General features: G+C 36.1%; 3 protein-coding genes and 1 non-coding gene across 7 annotated transcripts; 1 reads left to right on the forward strand and 3 right to left on the reverse strand.

Annotated features, from left to right (window-relative positions):
- Positions 1-6,773: 6,773 nt before the first annotated feature.
- On the reverse strand, positions 6,774-8,578 carry LOC125223520 (D-mannose binding lectin protein with Apple-like carbohydrate-binding domain-containing protein). Its single transcript, XM_048126698.2, has one exon. It carries the CDS (start codon positions 8,350-8,352, stop codon positions 6,916-6,918), a length of 1,437 nt encoding a protein of 478 aa, XP_047982655.2. The 5' UTR covers positions 8,353-8,578; the 3' UTR covers positions 6,774-6,915.
- A 3,044-nt stretch (positions 8,579-11,622) lies between these two features.
- Positions 11,623-11,703, reverse strand: TRNAL-AAG (transfer RNA leucine (anticodon AAG)). The gene has a single exon. It is a non-coding gene; the product is annotated as a tRNA-Leu (tRNA).
- Positions 11,704-13,916: 2,213 nt separating this feature from the next.
- On the forward strand, positions 13,917-16,370 carry LOC125219912 (Ribosomal RNA processing Brix domain protein). Its single transcript, XM_048122002.2, has 6 exons — positions 13,917-14,105; positions 14,193-14,396; positions 14,824-15,069; positions 15,153-15,395; positions 15,484-15,549; positions 16,030-16,370. The coding sequence occupies exons 1-6, from the start codon at positions 14,037-14,039 to the stop codon at positions 16,156-16,158; spliced, it is 957 nt and encodes a 318-aa protein (XP_047977959.1). The 5' UTR covers positions 13,917-14,036; the 3' UTR covers positions 16,159-16,370.
- Positions 16,371-16,929: 559 nt separating this feature from the next.
- Positions 16,930-25,969, reverse strand: LOC125219910 (serine/threonine-protein kinase CTR1-like). Of its 4 annotated transcripts, XM_048122001.2 has the most exons (17): positions 25,397-25,968; positions 24,534-24,835; positions 24,312-24,456; positions 23,403-23,506; positions 22,758-22,963; positions 20,616-20,999; positions 20,427-20,467; positions 19,832-19,900; positions 19,657-19,757; positions 19,484-19,568; positions 19,294-19,392; positions 18,567-18,635; positions 18,342-18,473; positions 17,905-17,999; positions 17,424-17,506; positions 17,312-17,338; positions 16,930-17,117 (listed from the first exon to the last, which is right to left on the reverse strand). In XM_048122001.2, exons 1-16 carry the CDS (start codon positions 25,778-25,780, stop codon positions 17,313-17,315), a joined length of 2,325 nt encoding a protein of 774 aa, XP_047977958.2. In that variant the 5' UTR covers positions 25,781-25,968; the 3' UTR covers positions 16,930-17,117; position 17,312. The 4 variants fall into 4 exon arrangements, with proteins under 4 accessions (XP_047977958.2, XP_088918608.1, XP_088918607.1 ...); XM_089062482.1 differs by having other exon boundaries at positions 17,312-17,506; positions 20,616-20,996; positions 25,397-25,969; XM_089062481.1 differs by having other exon boundaries at positions 17,312-17,506.
- Positions 25,970-27,698: the final 1,729 nt, after the last annotated feature.

The raw sequence follows: 27,698 nt of genomic DNA on the forward strand, positions 1-27,698 counted from the left end.
TTTTATTCTTAGGTCTAAAATCTAGGAAAATCTTTTTAAAATATTTTATTTCATTAAATAATATTATTTTTAATAATATTTTTTAATTTAGGAATTAAATAATCATTAAAATATTCGTTTATCATTATCTCATCGTGCGAGGTATGCACGCACAACGAACGACCAGAATTCTTCGGCGAGAAGCTCGTCAGAACGGCGATTTCGCCGTCCAGCTTTCCCGGCGGACCGCGCGCTCTGCGCGCCACTTCCTCTTCCCTTCTTTCCCGGCGGAAAACCGCCGAGAAGAACCCTCCATCACCGTCGACCACGCAGTCACGGCCGCGCAGCTCCAGCGAGCTCCCACTGCTCTGACGGTCTTCGCGCGAACCAGCAGCCGCCGCGAACGGCGTGGCTGCTCTCGGTTGGCGACGTCAGGGCTGGGGTGATTAGTGTTTAGGGTCTAGGGTTAGGGTTTTCGGTGGAGTCTCGGCGTCTCGGCAACTCTCGGACAAGCCACCGTGCCTCGTCTCCTCCCCGCGACACAGCAGGTTCCGGCTAGGGCATGCGGTCTCGACCGGCGGCGTGCACGAGCCCATGCTCGTCAGCGCGTCGCCGCGTGATCGCTACCCCTCGGCTCCCACTCGATTCGACACCCTATTCCGACCGTACGTTGCGCGATTCGCTTCGGCGCAAGCGCCGACGAATCGCACGTCTCGTATGATCGAATAATTCAAGTTCTATTGATTCGAATGTTCTTGAGTCCAACATGCATAAAAATAAACAATAAAACACAATAACATGCTTCGTAATCAAATAACACAATCATACATGAAATTCGCGAAATTTAAATCCAAATAATCAGAGCCAAAGACTGGCTCTGATACCAATTGAAGGAACTGGCAGCGGGAGCGGTGCGACGGATTAACATAATTTAACAATTATTGATCGCACAAATAAATCACATAATAATCAGATCTATTTAGCGGATTATTTAGACAAAATCTATTCGCGTAATTCTCACATGTATCATGCTCAGAACTTGAATAAATCATACTTTAAGAATATTGAAACCTAAAACATGCTTTTCTACGGAGCAGAAATAATACCTAATTAATTCTCCAAAGAATTGAAGATGGCTAGCAGCTTCTCCACGTGACGCTTTGAATACTATACCACAGATCTTCTCTCTGGTTCCCGAACTGTACTCCGATATCAGTGTGAGCTAATCCCTTAAGTTCCTTTTGGGCCCAGACAGGGATCTATGGAAGGTTTTGGATTTGGGCTCATCCAATTTACTTTTTACTAAATAAATTGAACCCACAATTTAATATAAGCTTAATTGGAATATTACGAGCAACCACTACAGAAGGAATATTGAACTCTCCCCATCCAAATCCGAAATTATAAGTAATTCGGATTTCCGTTTTAACTTTCATTTCCCGCGCTTAAGATAAAAATGTTCATTAATTAATTAATGTCTACTATGGACTTAATTAATTAACTTCTTATTAATTCCAAGAGTGGACTTAGCATGAAACGCTTATTTATTATTCATAGAGTAATCAAACTTCAACTAGCTAGGTTACGAATAATAAAACCTTGTTTCGCGCTCCTCTTGAGGACATTATCAAATGAGACTCTCCTCGCGCACGACTCAATATAATAGCAATCCTAACACCGCTAGATATTAATCACCACTACCCAATATATCAGGCTTATTGGGTTACGAAAAACCCGCACCATTTGATAAGTCAAAGTAATGCATACTCAATACCGTATGCTCAATGCTAACCTACATTGATTAAGAAACAAATATTTATCAAGACCTCGCCTTTCAGTAGATAGCCTAAGGACAAGTCTTGCTGTTAGATCCGTTCAGTGTTATACCACACCAATGTCATCTTATTTCAGTAAGGCTTAGAAATATGCGGACTGACATTGCAACCTTTCTCGATGGATAGTCTAATTCCATCTAGGTTGTGAAATTCTTCTTTTTCTTTGTTTAGGACTGACCGTGTTACCTTAAAGTGGACGCCGCCCACAACCGGTCTACTAAAACAAAGACTTGGACCTTGTTAAGTTAACTTATACATTTAAACATGCAATTAACATCCATTAAATGTAAAACATAACAACATTATGACAAAAAATAATCTGTTTTATTCCTTGGAAAATAAAATAAGAGTTTTACAGTATTCAATCACTCGAAACGTGATTTCTAGTATACAAACTCTAACAGGCTACGTCCACGGGCAGAAACTGAGAACAAATTTTATTCAGAGTGTATTCAGACTATGGCTACAGATTGTGGCTATAGATTACAGATTAGCATGAATATTAAATGCCCTACTCCCATTAAATAGGCACACAAGAGATCCTATCATAATTAGGAAACATAATCTTATCCCAATTATGAAACATAATCTATATAGATTCAAGGCATACTAACAAATCTCCACCTTGACTTGAATTCTCTCTCGCAGATGCATCATTACAATGCCAGACGAACAAACGATCTCCCAGTGAATTTTTCGACCTTCATGTTCAGAGCAGGCATCTTGGTCGATTAACACAAAAACCCTAACAGATACGGAATTCAGAAACCCTAGTTCGAAAACCAGGCTATGATACCAGTTTGTTGTGACAGAATAGAGCAATTGTGTAATCGAGACAAACAGAAATGTAAAGAGACACGAAATTTACGTGGTTCACCAACATTGCGTTGGCTACGTCCACGGGCAGAAACGGAGAACATATTTTATTCAGAGTGTATTCAGACCATGGCTATAGATTGTGGATATAGATTACAGATTAGCAGGATTATTATGTGTCCTACTCCCATATAAATATGCACACAAGAGATCTTATCCTAATTAGGAAACATAATCCTATCCCAATTAAGAAACATAATTTATACAGATTCAAGGCATACTAGCAGTTAATTTCACCAAACTCAAATGTAAATATAGTAGTAATTGTATACTATCAAATTAAAGCGCCTTTGTGCCTGCTGCTTGTATTAGTGTTGTCATCAATTGGATTTAATCTTGTACTTGCCGGGAGATTGGTTTTCTTTGCTTGTTGCCTCTTATTTTGCGAACTGCAGAACCATCCAATGCATCATGTCGCAAAAGTAGGGAGGAAATAATTAGGCGCCAGAAGTAGGTGTTTCTATGGGATCATGCTAACTTTCCACTCACTCACGTATATATGAAACATGGGAAACTAATCTCCACTAATAAGAAGAAACGTGGGAAACCAACTAAGTAGGATTGTATATTTATTAGAATTAATTTCTGAATTTTATATTAATTACATTTACATCCCTTAGCATAAAATGATTATTCAAAACCTCCCAAAACTCCACCTTTATATATTGTATAAATTTGTCCCATATTAACTTGGTGATATTCCAAGTACTAAATTATAGTTCAAATTCTTTTTGCTCGATCAACAAAAGATACTAACACGAAAAATTTGAAAATCCTCAACTCATAACTAGACATGGTTGAATGATAATTTTTCAAACATCGTTTATTTCCACAAAACAAAATTCTCTTGATCGTCCATAAAAGTATAATTTTTTCTTTAACAAAAGAAAACAAACGTGAAATTCGTCTCGAACAAACAAGGTCCTTTCGAGTGCAATTAAACATATAGAAAAAAAGTCGAGACGTGACAGAATCTTCATTCATTAAATTTACTCCAATGAAATATTAATACAAAGTTATGTATATGCAAGTTTAACTTATTTATAACTTATTGTAAACTTTATTTTCAGATAGGTGCTTAGGAACAAGGGAGGACTAAAACAGTCAGCTTGGGAAAATGGAAACTACAACTTTGTGAACTAAAGATTATATATATTTTCTTGCTCAAAAAAAAAAAGATTATATATATTTTCCTTAAAGGCGCAAGTAATATTATTCAACAAAGATTAAAATTTAACATTACTGTTTTTTATTAGAATGAGTAGTAATATAAGATTCCATTAAATTTACTCCAATGAAATATCAATTTAAATTTATGTATTTGCAAGTTTAACTTATTTATTTATAACTAATTGTGAACTTTATTTTCATATAAAGGACCTAATTAAGGAGGGAGGAGTATTAGTGTATTACAGTCAGCTTTGGATAATGGAAACTACAATTTGTAGTTTAAAAAGTTAACATAAGAGACTCCGTACATAAAATAACATTTCCCTCCAAAAACAGCTCCAATGGCATTTCTAAAATATTTCAGACAAAAATCACTTTATATTAATAAGAGAGAACGTCTTTTTTAGTCCATTAACTTTGTCAAAGTATCATTTTAGATCCATGAATTTTGAAAATATCATTTGAAGTCCGCCAATAATGAGTTAATATCAATCGAAGTATTTTTTTACTATTTCCAAGTTTTTCTAGACGAAAATACCCTCAATATCTTGAAGGGTATGTATTTTTAATAATCTTATCATATACTAATATTTTTTATAAATATTTTTACTATATATTTTTGATGAATTTTCTTAATATAATTTTACCTTCTATATTATCACTTAATTTTGTGACATGCAAGAAAAGTTCCTTATTTAATTTTTTATTATTAAAGAATTTTAAAATATTTTTGAGGTATTACCGTATATCAATATTCAAGTATTGTCTATTGACTGCGACATTAATTTTTATGAGTATTCATACATCAAAATTATTTTCAAATTCTTTAATTATAAAACATTGAAGAAGGAACTTTACTTGCATGTCACAAAATTAAGTGATAATATTGAAGGTCAAATTATATCTAGAAAATTCGTCAAAAATATATAGGAAAAATATTTATAAACACTATGAGTATATGATAAGTTTATTAAAATATATCCCCTTTAAGGTATCGAGGGTATTTTCGTCCAGAAAAACTTGGAAATAGTAAAAAAGTACTTCGATTGATATTAACCCATAGTTGATGAACCTCAAATGATATTTTCCAAATTCACGGACTTAAAATGATACTTTGGCAAAGTTTGTGGACCAAAAAAGATGTTCCCTCTTATTAAAAATATATACTCTTAATGATATTGAGGGTATTTTCATTCAGAAAAACTTCGAAATAGTAAAAAAGTACTTCAATTGATATTAACTCATAGTTGTCAGACCTCAAATGATATTTTCAAAGTTCACGAACCTAAAATGATACTTTGGCAAAGTTCGTGGACCAAAAAAGATATTCCCTCTATTAATAAAGATGAGTAGAGATCATTAGTACTCCCTTCATTCCATAGTAGTAGAGTCATTTTGCCATTTTGATACGTTTTATAGGAGTGGAGTCATTTTCATTTATAGTAAAAGTCAACACATTTTTTTGCACTTACTTTACTTTATTTTACTTTATTCTCTCTTCACCTCTCTACATTTTTCATTTCCTATTTTATTATTCTTTTACTTAATTCACTTAACACAACTTTTTAATTCCAGTACTGAAAAAAAATGCTTCCACTGCTATGAAACAGAGGGTAGAACCTAGCTATAGAGTTGGGCAGCAATCAATTGATCATGATCCTAATTCGTTATAAAGTATAGAATTAAATTAATACATATATATGGAGTAGTATTTTAGTATAATTTGACTTCGTTTCTAGTTTACATCGACATTTTGATTATTTGATTGTACTTTACTTTTTATAGGTTGGGTGGTTAAAAAGATCTTATGAAACTTCACCAACATTTCTGTAAAGTCAGGCACGCGTACCCAAAATTTGAGAACAAAAATCTTGCTATTATAGAATAATCCATCCGCCCATAAAAATTGAGTACGTTTATCATTTTTGGCCGTTCACAAAAAATAAAACATATTTATTTATAAAAAAATTTCAACAAATAATAATTTTACACATAATTCAATTAACACCCGTTTTCACTTACTTTTTTCCTTCTCTCTTACTTTTTTTCTCTTTGGGGAGTGTTATATTGCTAACTCAAAGATTAATTGTTAACTACAACTCAATAATAGCCATTAGATATTCAAATTAAAGGCCTAGATCATCAACCACAAAATATCAATACGATCAACAAAAAATGTCAATAAGGCTATATGATTAATTCCAATAAAAATCAATAGGGGTATTAATGTCAAGTTAGTTATAGCTAACTTTTAAAAGAAATCTCAAAACTTTAAATTTATATAACATATATCAAATTAAAGATAATTTTATAAGTATTCCAACGATATACTACATGCATATGTTCCGACGCCAAAATTTGAAAATAATTTGAATTTTTTTTTGAATTTTTGTATTTTTTACGAACAGATTTATGTCAATACGCCTGACATAATATGTCAATATTATGCTTGTAAAATGTAAATATGAAAATGTGTTGACATTATTATATCTTTGTATTGATGTATTTCATATACTGTATTGGCATTGTATTAAACCCTAAATTTCTAAACCCTAAATTTGATGTATTTCATGGCAAATTGTAGACCACAAGATTTCTATGCTTATGATCTTAAATTAGTTGTAATTAGCAATTAGGGGATGAGTTAGCAATTGATCACTCCCCTCCTCTCTCTTACTTCATCAATTCTACATTAAAACTTGTGTCATACGCCAATTACTTTATTTCCAAAATTAAGTAAACTTTAGTTAGTGGAGTTTGAACCACAACGTGACGCTGTTTTCTCCCGATTTGAAAAACCAACTGTGCTAGAGTGAAAGGAGCTTTATATATTGACTATGTTTTATAGTGTCTCTATTCAGTTTATTCCACGCTAGCACCATGTAATTAAAATCCATCAACAAACAATCGGAGTGTTAAATATTCAAATATGGATAATAGGAGATGCGCCAAAATCTTGATTTTATACAAAGTGAATAATGGAAAATCAAGTGGATATTTATCCAAACAACCACTAAAACAAATAATGTTAGTCGTGTCGTCATCCCTTACGTCATCATCTCTCACATAATTGAATTGACCTAAAACTTGCTGCCCCCAAATCTTTGTAGGGCCCCACCCCCACCCCACCTTCATCCTCTCCATATCCTTTCACCCCTCTATTTCTCAACTTATACCACCACAGCCCCACAACTCCCGCTAATGCCAAAACTGCCCCAACAAGCAGCCCCACCCACGCCCCCACCTTCTTCTTCCCTGCACCCTCCCGCACCTTAAAATACCCCAGCTTTCCCTCATCCCTCACCGCCACCAGCGTCTCAATGGGATAATCTAGCATGTAGCAGAATCCAGACGAGTTACTGTACACCACTCCCCAGCACGTGCAGTTCCCTTCACACGACCCCTCGCACTCCTCAAACGACGCCGTTCTCTTGTAACCCATGAGTTCTTTATACGGCAATTCCACCCCGGTTCTTCTCAACACCCCGAACCGGTTATTCTCATACCCGCCGCAGAAGTCGCCGGATTTCTTAATATGCGGCGACACGCAGCCGCCGGAGCCGTGAATCGTCCGATTGTCGAGGCAGGAGCAGTCCTTGCCCGGTTCGCATAAACCGTATGACCCGCAAGCGCTGGGTAGGTCGCACGGTTCGGATATTGCTTGGTAATCCAGTACCCAACCCGACCCGGTCCAGTAGTAGCCTTTGAGGTTCCCATCCGGTTCGATCCTGACCCGGCGGATACCCGACACATTCTGCTGAAATGTGTTGAAGGACTGCACATCGACGGGCGGTAGTGACCCGTTTTGGTACATGCCCAAATAGCCGTCGGATTCGAGCACCATGTAAATGGGTCGACCCGGGACGACATCCGCTTTGGCCTGCAGCGCGGTGTGTTTCAAGTAAATCTGATCCGAATCGGAGAATTTGGCGAATAGGCCCATGTAATCGGGGCCCAATCGCATGGAGTAGAGCCCATTCGAAGAGATGAGCGCCATGGCGGTGGTGAAATTCTGATTCTCGACGAGTGTGTCGGAGGGGAAGTCGAAGCTCTGCCACAGCACCGCTGATGCGTCGTCGATTACGAGATTGGACGTGTTTGAGAGCCAGACGCGGTTGCCGGAGGTGTGTGTTGACCAATATACCCCTGTGTGGGGATCGGAGAGAACGAGGCTGCCGTTGAAGAGGAGGTGGGTCGGGTTGGCCCATCTGGGCGATCGGGTCGGGGCGGCCGACCAGAGGGGGACGGAGGACGCCACGTGGAGGATCGAGAGGCTGAGCTCGCCCTGGTTGACTCGGAGGAAACCCAGTGAGTAGGTGGCGGATGAATCGTTGAGCAGAGGCTGGAAATAGGAGACGTCCGGATTGGGAGAGGCTTTGAAATTGAGGCCAAGCCCAAGCGGTGGCGCATCGGCGGCACTTGAGGTCCACGCCAGAGATGTCAAAATGGCCACGAGGAGAAGCTCAATCGCTGATTCAATTTGTAGTTCCATGTCAAACTGATCATGGATATATAGTTTTGGACTGGTTGTGTATTTCCTACACAAAAATGGAGTATGTAGAGAAGCAATGGAGACGTGGTGAGTTTTATATATAGCTCTTATCTTAGCAGTAGCGCACTACTTTGATAAGATATTAAAATCATATTATTATTGTATTAGGCAGAATACAATTAAAGATGCATTGTTTTTTTATTGCATGGCGATGGCATATTACAGAGCAGATAATACTTATATAATTATATTAAATGTTAAATGTTGGAGGATTGGCAGATCCACCTAAAAATGGATAGTTTTATTGAATCAACGTAAATCTGCAAATGCAACTATAATTTCTACCAGTTTCTCCTTAAATCTGCTCCTATATTTTATTACTCCAATATGCCGCATTTTAATTATCTCCAACTTACCAATGCATTAGAATGTGCACTTATTTTTCATGAAAGGATGGTATTAAGAGCACATTTCCTATTGTACCACAACTTTGTTCAAAACTAGGCAGTATAGGTGGAAAATGAAAAGAAAAAAAATATGAATAAACTAGGAGAAAGAAATATAAAAGTATTTAAGTAATAAATTAAAATATTTTTATTATTTTTTTTTAATACGAGACTAGTTTTGGATAACGAATAAAAATGGAAGGATGAAACTATGTAGAACTCCCTCTGTTCTATATTAATAGAGACATTTATTTTCGGCACATATTAAGATAGATATTTAAGTATATAGAGATAATAAAGTAAGAAATACGAAAAGAGAATAAAGTACTCCTTCCGTCCCAATATATTAGACCCCTTTCTTTTGGGCACAAGAATTTATGAGATGTTATTTAGTAGGCTAAATGGAGTTGATAATAAAGTAAATTTTTATCATAAATAGAAATGGCTCAAGTATGTTGGGACATCCCAAAATAGTAATATGAGTTTAATATCTTGGGATGGAGGGAGTAAGAGATAGTATGAAACATTATGAGAGAGAGTGTATAGTGCTTTTCTCCCAATATAGAAATGATTATATTATGTTGGAACGTCTCAAAATGCAATACGGCTCTATTAACATGGAACGGATGGAGTATTTTGGTGGACAAATAACAAAGTAAAGATGAAATATGTACTATCCTTACTTCTCATAATAGAGGTTATACTTGGATGATGACAAAGGATTTTAGGGAATATAGTTTTATATGTTATGTGGAGAGAAAAATATAATTTAACATATTAATATGAGAAAATTCTTTAGAAAAATAATGACATCTTTTGTAGTACATACTAAAAGGAAAACATAACATCTACTTTGAGAATAACGGTGGGTAATATTATGATATTTTTATGGGATAAATTGAAAAGGAAAGTGTGACATATATTTTGTCACTGAAGGTAATACTCCCTCCGTCCTATAAGAGTATGCACTTTTGGTTGAGCACATGTTTTAATGCATAATTGATAAAATAAGAGAGATGTAAAAAGAAAAAATAATTAAAGTATTGTTAGTAGAGAATGCGTCGCGGCTTATTAAATACTCCCTCCGTCCCGCTTAAGATGACACGTTTTCCTTTTTAGTTTGTCCCAACTAAGATGACACATTTCCTTTTTTGGTAACTTTCTCTCTCCAATTAATACACTCAACCATTTTTTCTCACTCCTATTAAAATATCCATATTTCTTTATCTCTCTACTTTAATACTTACACTCACATTCTCTCTCCAATTAAACACTTTAACCAATAACTCCTAAAATCCTGTGCCGGCTAAGCAATGTGTCATTTTAGCCGGGACGGAGGGAGTATAAGAGAGTTTCCAAATTTATAAATTGCATACTTTTGTAGATCTAACTCAAAAAGGAAGGAGTGCATGCTCTTGTAGTACGGTGGAAGTATTATTTTAGTATAGTTTGTAAGACCTAGTGGGGGTAGGGGCTAGACGTTGTTTATACTATATGTAGTCGAAAGTCAACCTTGATGTCGAACAAAATTTACTACTACAACATTTAATTCGATATTATGATGTTTTCTGACTTTCATCTCATCTCCTCTCTATTAATAGTAGGGTAACAAAATGTCAACTCTTTAAGTTTCCCAACTGCTTGTATGAATAGCTACTACAAAATTAATTATGGTTGAAAACTCCATCTGTATGTGCTCATTCAGTTACAAGTGGTTATGAAATTGTACATCACAAGTTGCAGATATACTAGATGTAGAGTATTAATTATTAGGTGACGAACTCTGGGAAATCTCCTATGACCTCTCTATTGATCATTTCCCTTTTATGAAAAAAACTCATACTCCATTAGGTTTTGCTCTTACCTGCTATTACTGATTAGTCTGCTATATTTAGTTTGACATTACTTCAAAAAATTAAGTACTCTTATTTTTTAAGTATCGATCTACGGTGCTCATCTTAGAATCTAAAGGACTATTTTGATGAAAAATCATTAAACATTCAAACTCAATTATAGCTAGTCAAATCTGACCTCTCCAAGTTTTTCTATTTGCTATTTCTACTAGACTCGCTTTGTTAGTTTGAACTATGTTAATAAAGTAAATGGAGTTAGATGTGTCATCTAGATCCAACGGTGGGACACGTGAGTTGACTATTTATATGATAGTGGTCACATATAAATTTATAGTCTTATCACTTTTTGAATTCATCTACAATTAAGGAAAGTATAGGGCATAACATGATTAGTCAAAACCGAAAGAAACATGCCACATCTGAAAGCTCCATCTAACCAACTCTTTATATTTATATCATGCATTACAAGTACGTGGAATATAATACTTCATCGGTACATCACTTTACCAATTTTACATTAAAACTCGTCTTGAATTCAAAATGCATATTATTTAGGTACGAAGGGAGTAGTAATGTAAATTATCATTATTTTTTACGTAAAAAGTGCACTCGTTTTAGAAACATAATTTCAAATTGTACCTTTTCATCATGTGGTGTGAAATGAAAGAAAGGATTTAAATTCTGGACTCTAGTGTGAAATGAAAGAAAGGGTTTAAATTCCGGACTCTAAATACTCTCAATTTACATAAATATAGAGTAGTAGTATAATTCTTGTAACAAAATATGGAAGAGCTTAAGTAATTTTCAGACTATTCAATATTCCATTGTGAACAAAATATATTATGGGCCGAAAATATAACGTAATTGGGCTGACCTGCAAGTTGCAACTCATTGCAAGCCTAAATCCTTACATACAACTATTTAATAAATTTGAGTTGAAAATAAAATGTCGAAAATTTTAGAAAAATTTATGTTGAGAGTGGGATTTGAACCCATGCCCTTTCGGACCAGAACCTTAATCTGGCGCCTTAGACCAACTCGGCCATCTCAACACGACATATTCAAGCTGCTAAGTTATTTACAAGACCAAGAAATTCAACTAAGCACATCTGACATCTTCAAGTCCTGGATTAATTATGTTCTGTAGTTACTTAATTAGTAGGCTAGTATATTTTTTTAGTACGAATTAATTTATAGCAGTATTTTTAACAAAATCCCAACATCTATTTAAGCAGTAACAAACGTTGGCATGGAGCGAATAAAGATTTGAAGAAATTAATTATGCGAAAAGTTTAATTTTACAGAGGTAACAAGACTGTAGCTCCATCACCTAATGTCTGAAAATCTAACTATAGATTATATTACATGTGGATTGGAAGTAATAAACGCAATTTTTTTTTTAAATAGTAGTACTACTAAAATGTGTGTGGTGTTTTGATGAAACTGTAAAATCATGGGTGTTGGTGGTGTGTATAGATTCAATCCAAGTGAGTTTCAACAACATTCTTCATCTCTATCACTATATTTCTCCAATCCCATCAACTGAAAATTCACAACTCATATGCAAATATTTGATAAAATTAGAAGACAAGGTATATTAAATATAAAGGCACAAATATGAGAAGGTGTATGTAAAATGAGACGACACAATGAGGTCTGTTGCAAATTGCAAATATTATACCACAAAAAATTGTGAACTGTGAAACAGTGAGAAAACAAATAGTAGTGCAGATTGTGCTAATATTTTGGTGGGCCCAAATAAGGTGAGGCCGATTATGAATGTATGTAGTCAATCATTTTTAATGATGAAGTGATCGACATCCCAATTGCCCCTTTTTGGAATAATAATTATTTAATTAATTATATAACAGGGAATGTGCTTGATATTCTTTATCATATTGCATATAAAAATCAATGTATACACTATAGGGTAATTTATGTGGACATACATAATTAAATAATTAATTAATAATTAATTAATAATTAATTGATGACGATAATAATATTGATTGTATTTTTTTGTGTATATATGCATAAATAATCAAGTACTCCACTATTATAACAGCACCAGCAATGGGGGCCGATCGATCGGCCCCTCTATCGGCTCGGATAGGTCACCACTGTGGGGAGGGAGCCCATCTCCACCCCCAACGCCCCCTACCCTTGCAAGTGATCACCCAGCAGATGGCATATCAGCTCCGCATCGGCCTATGATGGGCCTCCATTGCGGGGGCTCGGGCCAATGATGGAGTCGATATCCACTTTTTTTTTATATATTTTTTAAATTTAATTCAATTTTTAATCTATTATATATACCCCATTCTCCATCAATTCACATTCATCCTTTTCCAAACTCAATTTCAATTTTATTATTATTCTCCACGGTGATATGAACTTCAGCAATTAAGGTGCCCGACATGGAGGGGAAGAAGAAGAAGACAGTCGGGGAGGCGTCTAAAGCTGGGCGGACGATGAGCACATACTCCATAGAGGAGTCAATTGCTCTTGTTCATTGTTGGACAGAGATTTCTGAGGACCCGATTGTAGCCAACAATTGCGAGGGCAGTTTTTGGGGGCATATCACGAAAAGATACGAACAAGTAAAGCCCGCAGGGGCCCCGACAGACCAGCTCGACGATCTACGCAAGCATTGGAAACGTCTGGTGTATGAGTGTGCTAAATTTCACGATTTCTACGATGGCAACGCGAGAGGGTTCAAGTACTGAGAAATATATCTGCAACTGAAGGATTGCCCCAAATTCATAGGGTTAATGGGTCGTGTGAGGACGAACCGAAACCTAAGTGCTTCTGAGCCTATGCTTCCGTTGTTTTTTATTATATTTTCTATCTTTATCTTCTTCTCTTTTGTTTTTATAATGTATTACGTTTTGTTTTATTTTATTTTTAATAAATTTATTTTTTGTCGTATATTATGTTGTCTTAAATTTACATAAATAATTACAAGTGAAATATATAAAAATAGTAATGATGTGAAAATAAGATGAGCTCTGAGATAGATTCTGAGATGGACCTGCTGATGTCACAAGAAAAAATAAAGATAGGCCCTGAGATAGGCTCTGAAGATAGGTCAGTATTGTTAATGCTCTAATATATTCATTAGAAGTTAAACCCAAATTAACTGGATATGGGCCAGAAATTTGAGCTTGAAGCATCTTCTTTTAAAAAGGGCCCAATCATTAACGCTAGATTTTTTTAAAAAAATTTAAATCTAAATTCTGTCGATTGTATAATGGAGTATTTAATTCTTGAACCCTAAAACCTTGAGCGGCCTCCTCACAATTCTCAGACCTGAAATCTCAGTGTTGGATCCGAAACGCAATCACTCTGAAGAATTTGTTGCATTGCTCTCCAAATTACAAGAGCAATGATGAGAATAAAAACCCCGAAAAATGGCAGAATCAAGAGGGAGCTTGAAAAACGCGCCCCCAAACTCGTTAGTCTTTGAATTTCCTCTTCATATGAAGCTCTGTTTGATGTAATTGTAACTTTTGCTTTGCTGAATCAAATTGGATCGTTGCAGGTGGAAACGGGGAAGAAGACGCTTATACTTCACGGAACTAAAACGAGCAGTGTTTTGAATTCAGTGTTAACAGAAATTCATCATTTGAAGAAGGATAATTCCATCAAGTACTCGAGAAGGAATGACAAAATTAGACCTTTTGAGAGTGGCGGCGAAACTTCTCTCGAGTTCTTCTCTCAAAAGACAGATTGCAGCCTCTTTTTGGTATGCTCTTATATTTTTTTTCACCCTCATATAGATTAGATTAAATTCGATTTTATGTTCTCAAGTTTTGTTCAATGATATTTAATTATTTGATATAACTTGGTCGTCTTGTCCATAGCAACTAGCTAATATCTAAATGTGACAGTTTAGTGTTGGAATATTAGTCCCTTTCTAGTCTGCTCTCTCTAATACTCAGATGTCATTCTTTCCCCTTTGGTTAAACTAATTATTTTGCGTATGAGTAAATTATGTTTATAATTTGCTTCCTTTGTTCATTTTCTGTTGGTTACTGTGACTTTTGTTTTGGATGAATTTGACTGTGGACATTTGTCTCCTATCCTTTTGTAATGGTCATACCGACTTTCGCCATACCCATAGGGCCATATATCTGGTTGTTTGTTTTAATCATGTTGCTTCTCTTCTGCAGTTTGCTTCTCACACTAAGAAGCGACCAAACAATCTCGTACTTGGACGATTCTATGACCACCATATATATGATCTTGTAGAGGTTGGCATTGAGAATTTCAGAAGCATGGGGTCTTTTTCGTATGATAAGAAGTTGGCTCCACAATTGGGGTCTAAGCCCTTTTTTGCTTTCATCGGAGAAGCTTTTGAGAGTGTCGATGAGCTCAAACACCTTAAAGAAGTCTTGCTTGATCTATTTCGTGGAGAAGTATGTCTTAATCATTAGTTCTGCTAGTTTTAATAATTGTCCTATGCTGTTATATTTACCGTTTCTGTGCTTTGCTCACCTAGGTAATCACAAACTTGAACCTGGCTGGACTAGATCGTGTTTATGTGTGCACAGCTTTGTCATCAAACAGAATATTTTTCTCTCATTTTGCTTTACGCCTTAAAAAATCTGGCACCAAAGTTCCAAGGATGGAGCTTGTTGAGGTTGGCCCCTCTATGGACATGGTTGTTCGTAGGCACCGTCAACCTGATGACAGCCTCAGAAAAGAAGCAATGAAAATGGCACCTGATTCGACAAAGAAAAAGGTTTCACTAGCTCAAACCTATCTTTGCTATCTCATAATCTCTATGCTATATGAATAAATCATTTCTTACTCTTGATTATTGCTTTCAGGAGAAGAACGTTGTCAAGGATGATATACTAGGGAAACTCGGAAAGATTTATATTCCAGACCAGAAGGTATAAAAAACATTTTCATTTTCCTTTTTAATCTTCAAAGAAACTAGCTCTGTCAAGTGACCATCTTTCTGAGTGACCAAATGTTAATCCCAATAACTAGGATTGTTAGTGAGGGGTTTTCATTTCTCATGTGCTGTATGGGATTTTAGGGTTTGTCATAATAATATTGGAGAATTGAAAAAGAAGAAAAAATCTTTAAAAAATTAAAAATCCCAAACTTGTAGTGCTGTTTCAACAGTTCTAAGCATTAAGACTTGTGTTTCTAAACTTTCTCCTGGGAGAAAATGTATTGCTGTTGTCAGAACTGTATCTTTAATACGTGCATGGTGAGCAGGTAATCCATATCTCGACTTCTGTTGGTATATCATTTTATCATTTGACAGGCCCAAATTAGTGTGCCTATTGTTCTAACTAGTGAGATTACTTGTTGAGACTTCCACTAATGTTTTGGCAATCCTTATATTTCTCTTGTTGTTGTAGGTTGGGAGTGTGCCACTTGCTGACAAATCAAAGGGAGTGAAGAGGGAGCGACGGGAAGCTAAGGCGGCGAAGGGTGACAGGGACAAACCTACTACACCGAAGAAGCAAAAGAAAGAGGATTCAGAATAATTTTGTTTTATTCTTTTACCAAGCATGCTACAGTTCTGATGAATGGGTTGTATCTTGTATGATTTGCGTGTGGAATCATTTTTGAGCCAGATATGATTTCATATAATATCAGGTTCTTAGTTAACTTTATTGTGGGATATTCCATGACTTTTTTGTACTATGTAGAGGGTTATGTTCTGATGACAAAATATGTTTTTGTTGCAGTTGTGTTACTTGATATTGTTAGCTTTTGTGACTTTTGTACGCAATGTTATCGATTCTTTTGAATTATATGGATACTCCCAACCAAAAAATTGGAGAAACAAACATCGTGAATTTCATGAAAAATGCATGCACTAAATCAGGAGCGAGGTGAGGTAGCAGAAGTATGTGTTTGTGAAACACCAGGAGCTCTACAAGACACCAGACTCTAACCCATCATCTTCGTAGAGAAGGGTGATGTTTATTGAACAAGATGGTGCTAACTGCTATTGATTCACCACTGTCATCTGCAGATGATGCACAGGATTTAGGATTTGGTTTGATGCAGCTTGAAGGAATAAGGGGCTGCATCATGTCGATGCTAGTATAAAAAATTAGTTGACCAAATAATCCCAACTTTTCACATATATTTCGATTCATCTATTGCTCCTTGTAACCCATATGAAACGAGAGTGGCTAAACGACCTTCATGTTTTTCCTTGCACAGGTGCCTGCAAAGTATAGCATTTCCGGTCCAATTGATATCCTTGTTTGTTGATATGATGATACTTTTTTGTACATATTAATCGATTGATAGCAACATATGATTTCTTATAACTAATGTTTTTCCAATTACACACACATATTTCCTTGATTTATAAACACATACATTTTCCAATGTGGCATTGCACAGCCGAAAAAGAAAATATAAATGACTTGCAAAACCTGATGCGGATTCTCATATTTTCAGATTCGTGATATTTACAGGGAGGCCTGACCTGCAAAATAAACCAAATTATTATCAGGTCACCTGAGAAAACTTTAGTGGTTCTATACTGTTTTCTTTTTCTTCTTTATATTTTTGGTTGGTGTGGGAGTGTTATGCTATCTTTGATGAAAACACTCAACACTAAAATGCTTTAGAAAGGGTTCACAGCCTTTGAATAAACCAAGAGGTTGTAGATAGACTAACCTTACTTAATATGGCCACTCTTCCAATCTGAAATCAAACAGAATGAGAAATAAAAGCGCCACTCTTCCTTGATTCACACAATTTCACGTGAGCCAAGGCATTTCAGCAGAACCTGGTTGAGTTGGTGGTGAATTCTTAATCAATGGTCTCAATGATTCCATGATACTGGAAAAGGAGGGCCTTTTCCAGGATTCCCTGCATATTTAGATAATTAAATATTAAAGTGAGTAAACATTATTCTGTTCAATTCTAGGAATGATCTACTTGTGTCAACACTAAAAAAGTAATTATTGGTCAAAAACTCTCGTGTATGAGAATGCATATACATTTTTAACAAAAGCTCATAGCACTTTGAAGTGAATAAAATGTGCATACAAGTAGTGAAAATGAATTTGAACATTGAAGTCTGAAAGAGTGGAATATAGATTGCAAACTAGAAACCAGTGAATGGAACATGTCTAGCCTAAATTCATTAACTTATTTGGATAATGAGTTGGGATACCGGAATAATCTCAGACACGCTAAATCCGCATGCCTCTATATAAACCCGAAAACATTCCCAACCAATATACTTCAACTGGGTAAAAACTCACTTGGCCAAGCAGGCCTCGATAATGGCTGCTATCTCAGGATTCACATCTCGAGGAATTTCCAACTTTTTTCCTTTAAAACCAACAGCTGCCACAACCTGTAGTGTTTAAAAAGCAAAGATATCAGCCTATAGTGTTTTAAAAGCTCACATAAATAATAGCAACAATAAACCATACGACAGTTGCATTAGGTGTTAGAACTGCAAAACAAGGTTTTATTCAAAAAGGATCAGAACCGTAAAACAAGTTGATACACAAGCAATCCCCAAGAAGAAAAATTCATCAGGAGAACAATTTAGGCAGTATCGGCAGTATGTGTGATGTCCAATTTGGGAAAAAGTACAAAACAGAATGTGGAACTATTTTTTGGATATTGCTTATGTGGATGTATTGTTTATCATGTGATTCTCTATCCCTGAATACAAACCAAGTTGACCAACCTGTGCAGGATTCAGGTTACCCCAAGGTTGCTGCAATGTTGCCAGCTCCCACAAAATAACACCAAAACTGTACACATCTGATTTTTCATTTGACGGTTCATCACGGAGCACTTCAGGTGCCATCCACTCAGGCTACAAGTGACATAAAAGAAGTTTCTTGTTAGACAATGAGATCAAAATGGTGAAAAAGGTATCTGAAGATTATATGAGAGCAACTAAACTTACAGTTCCAGCAGCAGACTTGGATGAAAGAAATGTGTTTGCTTTTAAACGGGAAAGACCAAAATCACAGACCTGATTAAGACAATGCAGGATCAAGGAGCTAAAAAAAGGAACTATAGAAAATAAAGAAGGCCATCTAATATAGTCAGCTAAATATAAGCAAGGTCATATACAATTTGAATACAACCAGATATAATCCAGAAATGCAACAGCTCTAGAGAGGAACAAAAAATAGTTTCATGTTCTGTTCGTTCATGCAAAGATGCTTGTTTTGTTAATGATGAATTAGTCAAGATCACAGATTTCTTTTGTCATTTTTACAGAGAAATATACTCAGACAGCTTAAACAGATGACAAGTTATGATCACAGAAATGCAACAGCTCTTGAGGGAACAAAAATAATTGCAAGCACTTTTATTTATGCAAAGATGCTTGGTTTTGCCATTGATGAATGATACCGGATCATGGCTTTTCTTTTGTCATTATTACAGAGAAATGTATTCAGACAGCTGCATAATGTGGGATCTGCTAATATTAATCTCTATCAACCACAAAAATAAGATTTTCCTACATCATGCAATGGAAAATAAATTACTCTTTTCCAGAACTAGAGAAATTTTAGCTTACTTGTCAGGAAACTGTACCACCAAAATAACAATAGCTTCATAAGATGAATATCTACCTCATAGACCAGACAAGGTGCATATAAATGCTGAAGATTTCCTCTTACCTTCACAGTATATTTTCTATCAACTAAAAGATTGGGAGATTTCAGGTCTCGATGAACAACTGGTGGATTGTGTTTGTGAAGATAGTTCATCCCTTTCGCCTGTACAGGAGGGTGATTCAAGAAATCAGCATGTTAATAGTACTACATAATTGGCCCCAAAAATAGCTCTGCGTAGGGCTTGGGTAAATACCACATCATAAGCCATGCTCAGACGGCGTTTTTCATCTAGTACCTCTCCTGCACCAGGTTTATGCAAAAGTCTGTACAGACTACCTCTGGAAGAAAAAGGTGAAAATAGACAGTTATATATTGCAGGGTGACTATGAGTCTATGATAAATGTTAAGGGGTGTTAGAAAGTATACCTTGATAGATATTCCGTAACTATAGACAAGTTAGGTGGTTCTGTTACAGCACCCATAAAAAGCACGATATTTGGATGCCTCAGTCGTTTCATAATTGCCACCTAACAGAAGCAATAAGATATCTAAAATAAGTAATGCAGTATAAGCCAAAGGATGATCGCAGAGGAAAACTTACCTCTCGTATAAACTCTTTGAATCGCTCTGCGTGAAAGTCTTGTTCCATGAGAATTTTTACAGCAACATCCTGAAAACGCATTGCATCTACTCTTGTAAGATTACAATATAAGGTAACTCAAAATATTTATACTACATTGATATGTGGTAAGAGGAGGCTTCTGAACTTTTTTATATTAAAAAGTCTATAACATCCAGTCTTCATCATCTAAAACTCAAGAGAACTGTCTCAAGATGCTTTTCTTTCTTAAGGCAGACTTCTTGCATGAGAGGCCAGGTCGCAAGATACCTCAGTCTCAGGGAAGTGTCTCGAGCCCCTAGACATGTATTTCAGTCAACTTGTCTCAAGATTCGAGAATCAATATTTCTCCTCATGTTAATGAAGGGGGACTGACGTAGTCCTTCCATTTATGGTCTTGGCTACTTCCCATCTAATGGATTTCTATGAAACCATTTGCAAATCCTAGTCTTCCCGAGAAAATAGTCTGGTCGGAAAGATAATTTATGTCTAATTGAGGTGGACAATGGCTCATTCAAGGTCAAGCTGACCAGAGACCTGTAACATATCAGAAAAAATAAAAAGATAGGTCACTTACACATCCATTCCACTCAGCACGATGAACTGTTCCAAATGAACCTGTAAAGAACATCAGGTATACAGATTGTCATGCTCATGCACATTATTTGAAGATCCAAGTTGCTAGTTACTCAAAAACACGACTATTAAACATTAGAGTATCGTAACCAGTATGAAAAAAAAAAAAAAAGAAAAAAAAAAACTCTACCTGCCCCAATTATCTCCTTTAAAACAAGGTCACTCCATGGAATGTTTAAATCATCCACATAGAAGGTATATTCACTTGATTCACATGGGACTAATTGACCTCCTTCACCAAACCTCGCATTTTTACTTCTTTCTATTCTTGGATTCGTGAAGGGAACAAATTGAGCAGTTTCATGCCCCATATGAGGAAGAAGCTTCAAAGGGATCGAGTGTTCGAATGTATATGAGGAGCCCATAATATTCTGAAAGTCAGATGGTCTGGAAAGCAGATGTTCTTGACCGTGAACTTTGATCCAAGAATTTGAAGCATATTGTGGTGTGATAGAAATTTTCTCCCGGTTACTTGAACTGGGCAGGCAGCTGGTTCTATCCATGTGGTTCCCTTCTGATTGTTTAGGATGCATGGAGTTGTCAGTACCTCCTTATTAACAATTATGGCTATCAAAAAATAAAACAATTTTTTTACTTAGAAGTTTCAAGTCAATGAAACCAAAGAGTAAAACTCCCTCCGCCCCACCATAAGCAGTGACGGACGAAGGATTTTGACATTGGGGGGTCCAAATTACTACTCAGTCTTATCTTTTCCGTCCATAAAAATAGTCTCATCTTTTCATTTTCATCCATCCACCAAAATAGTCTCATCTTATGAAATAAGTATTAGATAATGAACTACCGTCCACCAAAATAGTCACATCTTATGAAGTAAGTATTAGATAATGAACTAGATATGAAGTTATGTTATACTAAAAACCCATAATCTGGGGTCCAATTACTACTTCGTCTTATCTTTTCCATCCATAAAAAATAGTCTCATCTTTCCATTTTCATCCGTCAACCAAAATAGTCTCATTTTATGAAGTAAGTAGTATTAGATAATGAACTAGATACGAAAATCTGTTATACTAAAAAAAACCCAGAATATGAACTAGATATGAAAATCTATTATACTAAGAAAAACCCAGAATCTAGGGCAAGAGGGATTCGATCCCATGTACTCATGGTTCCCAGTCCACTTCCATGACCAACTGAGCAAGCAAATAATATGTAATGGATCATACGCATATATAATATATACTCGAAATGCAAATAGTTGGGGGTCCCAAGGATCCCCCATCCTATAACGTATGTCCGCCTCTGACCATAAGCAAGACGCTTCTTTTGAGCACGTAATTTAAGAAAGTGATATTTAAAGAGTTAAGTGGAGAGAGGGTAAAGTATGAGAGAGAATAAAGTAGAGTAGTGAAGGGAGAATAGAGTAGGTGAAAGAATAAAGTAAGAGAGAAGAAATATAGTATTATTTTTGCTAAAAAGGGAAATGACTCACTTATGGTGGGACACCCCAAAAAGGAACGTGACTCGCTTATGGTGGGATGGAGGGAGTAACATTTAAGCTACAAAGAAATAGTGATCGATAAGTGAAAAGGAGTGTCTCCACAGGCTTTGAACCAAAGAAAGCTACAAAAAGGGAAAGGGTGCATGAATTAGTTCTGCACCATGTTTGGAAAAAAAAAAGATAAGTAGTAAGGAAAACCTGAGAAATCAGGAAACAGCATATACGTGAACATATCTATGTAGGTCATATTTGTTTCCTAGTTAATCCAAAAACCATAACTGGATCATTCTGGGCATGACAATAAAATAGTACTCCCTCCGTTCCATAGTAATGGAGGCAAAACTTTTCGGCACGGAGATTAAGAAAAATTGTGTTAAGTGAGTTAAGTAAAGGGAGAATAAAGTGAAAAATGAAAAAAGGTAGAGAGATGAAGAGAGAAAAAAGTAAGAGAGAGTAAAGTAGATGTGGAAAAATGTGTTGACTTTTACTAAAAAAGGAAATGACTCTATTACTATGGAACATACCAAAATGGCAAAATGACTCTATTACTATGGAACGGAGGGAGTAGTACTTTAACATTTCGAGCACAAATTATTCAAAAAATAGTCTTTGGCAATCATGCCAACATTTAGAATCACATGAAAAACCTTGAGTAATTTGGTTATACAACAATATTTGGATCTGATATGGTTCTGATATATGATCCTGCTCTGAATGACCTACCCACCCAACTAGTGAAAGACAGGTAATTGACAGGAGGAAATGAACATGCACCAAAACTGGAGAAATCTCAATTTTACGGATAATCACCTGCTAACAAACCACCAAACTCAGAATTAAGAGACTGAATCTCCGAGATGAACTGTTTGGCCAGCAGCCTAAAATCAGTTGGAGGTTCCACCTGCGCCCGTGGAAAGCGTAAAGGTGATGAAATTGAGATAGTAGAAGGACCATTCAGTAAGGAATCTGGCTCATATAAGCATCCTGGTTTCTCAATCAAATCGACAAGATACTCCCTGTGCATTGGAACCAAAATTGATGGTTAGCATAGCCATGTATAAAATGTAAGAAGTACAGTATTGACCATATTTTCTATTTGTTCCTGGAAATAAAGAACAATGTAAGGCCAAAAGGGCTATGAGGGACTCCAACCAAACTCAAAATAATTTACATCTAAAAATCAATCTATGTAGACTATAGAATGTCATCTTCTTCTATCCTAGAATCAGAATAGAAGGATAAACTACTGCAATTTAAGATTAAGATATTATATTACCTATAGGCTATAGGTCCTATACTAGATTATATTTTTACTAATCTTCAATTGATGGTAGTTTCAATTGATTCAGATCAATTAACAATAATATGTTTTCATTATCTTGATTTTACACATGTTGAATAATGGAATTAGTGTACGGACAATGTGTGAGTGATGGAAACCTACATAACATATACCTGTCAAACCCAAAGCGAACAAGGCACGACGAAGCATTTTCTCTGGTACAATATTTACACCCCCTTGCAATTCGACATGGTAAGCCAATATCATCAGCTAGAACCTGGCAAACAAAGCATCTTAATTCTACATCAGGAAACAAACTTTTTCTAAAGTGCACCCTTAAGCAAAAGAGAACAATGCCATGAGAGAGTACATTCAAAAGGCTGCTTTTTGCTTAAGTTGAAAGTGTACCAAACAGAAAAGGATTAGATTCAAAGGTGGGGCGTCTGAAACTAAGATGTTTCTCTTCTCACGTTCTCTATTTTATTGGGGAAGAGACTAGAAGGATCAAGGAAAGACGAGTTGCTTTCTAAATTCTAACATTTCCAACGCTTGAAGAGCAAAAGAAGCTGCAACTGTTCCATAATTAAGGATTCCTTACAGGTACACGCAGTATAAAGAGTATTCTCAGCTTTCCTTGTTCATCTATTTTTGTATGTGATCTATTACCACAGCCAGTGAACACATCAGGATATTCCTGATAATTAGAGCCACCAGATTCATTTAAGTCTTCACTGAATCGTTTGATTGGGACAAGTTTGGCCCTCAGAACAAGTTTAATGTTCTTTTTTTCCCGAGCTGGAAGGGTGAGGATAAAAAATGGTGTATGAATGATTTTATTGCCTCACCAATGGCTGGATATCACATGTCAGTGTGGGTTTGCTGGGATTTTCTATCCTCCTACCATTAGAAGATCGGCAGCCAAGGAGACCATACCCCACCTAGAGAGAGATGTCCAACTCTATATTGTAGCAAGAACTGCTCGGATTCGCTTTATGCAACCTCCATAATGATTCAGAACTTCATCACAGTGTGTATGAACGCAATCTACCAAATAATTTCAAATAAAAGGAATAAACACATACTTTGAATAGCAGTGTGCGGTGTCGGCAAAGGCCAATCGTCAGACTGCCGATCGGGAGAACTACTGAACCCAGGCAATCTTCTAACTCATAACTGCACTCTTTCCAAGGGGTGACCAAGTTATCTTCCCCATTACACGCTGCATTCCTACAGAAAGGCAAAAGAATAAGATTAGATTAGACAAAATGTCACGCAAATGCTGGAGAAGGAGCTTCTAGGCTCACCCCATATGATTACAAACTAGCTTTGCTAGCTGTTCAACAACTTCCTTTGTGGTGATGCAACTAGAAGACAAGTTGTTAGTTCGATTCTGCAGTTCTTTCAAGCTAGGATCACCTCGTCGATCTACTGAAATAACTTCAACTGAAGAAACAAAGGCAGGATCAACGGTCCTTAACGATTCAAGGGAAGGAATGAGGCCACTTTCCCGGTGATCAGAGCACACAGTCCAAACATATGGATTCATTCCATGAATCATGTAAAATCCATCAGGTACTCGGTCAAAATATGACAAGCAACCATTTCTCTGAGAGAAACCAATGAATGCATTCAATAAGATGGAGAACTTTCTAATTACAAATTAACAAAAGATAAGAAACCTATATAATTCATACATCTTGGTATACGAAAGTGCCAAGATATTATGTTGATATCTCATCAATCAGTTTCAACATAAATATGGTTTACTTGCTCTTCTGTATCATATAACACGATTGACTGCCCTACAGAGTCTCATTGAGCAGATATATTTCAGTTTTTCATACTTGGCTACTGAAGAGAGACGGAGACCCCAAATAAGAAGCAGAACTGATTATGTGAAGATCACTATTCATCATCTAACAGGCACTCAATAAATTGATTTCCAAGGAGTAGCTGATAATAATCTTAACCTCGGCAAAAGGTGGGAATAAGTCACTGCCAGTATTGCCTCTCAACAAGTACTAATCTAATTTAATTTTCAGCTGAAGAGAAAGAGTGATGATGCAAAGAGGCATATAGATCATTTTATTTAGATTGCATAGTGTTGGTATTCTGTTTAAGATAGATAGGTCAAGGCGTTGTAATTGTTGTCTAAAGAGAGTGTTACCCAATATCGATGAGAAATGGCCTCCGCAGAGGCAGGTGAGGAAGAAGCAATGGACGCCGCTTGGTCAGGCACGGGATCCAAAAAATTAGGATCGTCAGCACATGTAGCCTCCGAGGAGAGTCGAATAGCCAAAGCCAACTGCAGCTGGTAGCTCTCCTCCGTCTGCTGAGCCCAGCTTTTCGAAGACGACCAGCCGCAGAATTCACTCAAATTACTACTAATATCGAGCGAGCTCTCACCGAAGCTACTCCCACTCTGCGCCTGATTAATTCGATCAAACTTCAAATTAGTCTTCTCGCCGGAGTAAAGAGGCCGTTGAGCCACTGGTTCGTCGGGATTCTGACTTAATAGAGCGTAATTAGATCGCCTTCCAGGCATTTCCATCGAATTGTATGCAATTCATAAAACCCGACGCGCCACCATTGTCGGAGGACTTCAATTATTTCCCTCTGTATTTCGTCACGTTTCTCTTCCTTATAATATTAGCTCAAATCGTGGAAAGAGGGAATGTTTTAGGAGTATATTTTATCATCGAATTCTCATGATATTTTAGCTGTTACGAGTGGCTAAGTTGCCAAGTTAACGACTTTCTGCATACTATCACAATATTATTAATGTTTGGTTGGTCGGCACTATTCCGAAAAAGGAAATAAATGCATTTAGTAGTGCTTCGAGAGGAAAAACAAACCATGGGCGATTTTCTGGTTTTAGTGTCTGGGTTTAAAATTATTGGTTGTTTTTGAAAAATTAAGAATCAATCAGTATTGTTTAATAGTACTAGCAGTATTTGATAAATCTATATTTAGCTTACATGAAAATCAAATTGAAAAGTATTCTACACTTTTCCTAACAATGAATTATGTAATCGTACGGATGTGTTGTTATCGGATCAACATGAGAAGGGAGAACAATCCAATCTTAACTTGATCCTAATGTATTAAGGATTGGGTTGATCCGATAACGACTCAACCTAACAAGGCCCAACCGAAATCCAATTTATTAAGAAAATTCTCAATCTGAACATGAACCGACATGCTACCTTCAAATTCGAACATAGCTCACACCCAACAGCAAGGGCAGACGTAGAAATCATCACTAATAAGGGATATTATGTAAAAATTTACATAAAATTTATATAGATTTTAAAAAACTAAAAAAAAAATTAGTTTATGTTTTTAGGGGCTTAAGCCCCTAGACCATCCTATGTGTGTCCGCCTATGCCCGACAGCACACTAAGTTACGGGTTGACATGACACAAACCCGGTTTACATAATTAATACTCTCTCCGTCCCACTTTAGGAGTCCCGATTATCATTTTTGGATGTCCCACTTTAGGAGTCCCGGTTGGAATATTCTATAAATGGTATTAGGTCCCACATTCTACTAACATTTTTCCACTCACATTTTATTATAAAAATAATATAAAAAAGTAGGACCCACATTCCACTATCTTTTTTCACCAACTTTTCTTTACATTTCTTAAAATCCGTGCCGAACTCAATCGGAACTCTTAAAGTGGGACGGAGGGAGTATATGATACTATACCGCGATTAAACCCAATTTACATGATTGGACCTAATTTTTAATATAACTTACACGATAAAAAATTGATTCAAACGTGATTTACATGAACCTAGAGGTTAAAATTAAAGTATATTTTTATTAAAAATAATAGAAATAATCAAGTTAGTTATTATATTTTGTCATGTTACCTGAACCTAAACCAAAATTATTGGACTCATAACATGTCAATTCAATAACGACACAATTCCAATAAAACTCGACCAAAATTCATTTATTGTTGGTGTTAGTGTTAGGGTAGAAAATTGTCAGTCGTGATTGAATATCCATCTATTTTTTTAAATAATATAAAAATATTTATTATTTGACGAAGATAGCATGTCAAGAAATGATGTTAATCAACCCTCTACAGATTTATGTAAATCTAGAAAAGAAGAATAAAAAGAATTTTGTTTGCCTCGAATATTTTAGATGAAATAAAAAAAAGTATGATTAATGACTCGCCGCCACACTCTAGCTTCCCCGCTCCTCTGTCACAACTCCATAGCCGGCAGGACGAGAAGAAGGTTGGGAAGCACGATGGGTATTGGCAGGAACGGGTGCGAGTAAAAGGCTGTGGTGCAGGAGGTGAAGCTTGAGGTTGTGGAGAGATAAGTAACAAAAGAAGAAAAAAGCGAATAGAAATAATTGAAAAATGAAATGATCTAAAAGAATTGAAATAAGTACTTCCTCCATCCCATTCAAGATGACCACGTTCTTGAGTGGCATGAGATTTTAGAAT

Source organism: Salvia hispanica, chromosome 1 (genome assembly GCF_029641045.1).
Source record: "Salvia hispanica isolate PSC_SH4W2 chromosome 1, Shi_PSC_v1, whole genome shotgun sequence".
NCBI classification, from domain to species: domain Eukaryota; kingdom Viridiplantae; phylum Streptophyta; class Magnoliopsida; order Lamiales; family Lamiaceae; genus Salvia; species Salvia hispanica.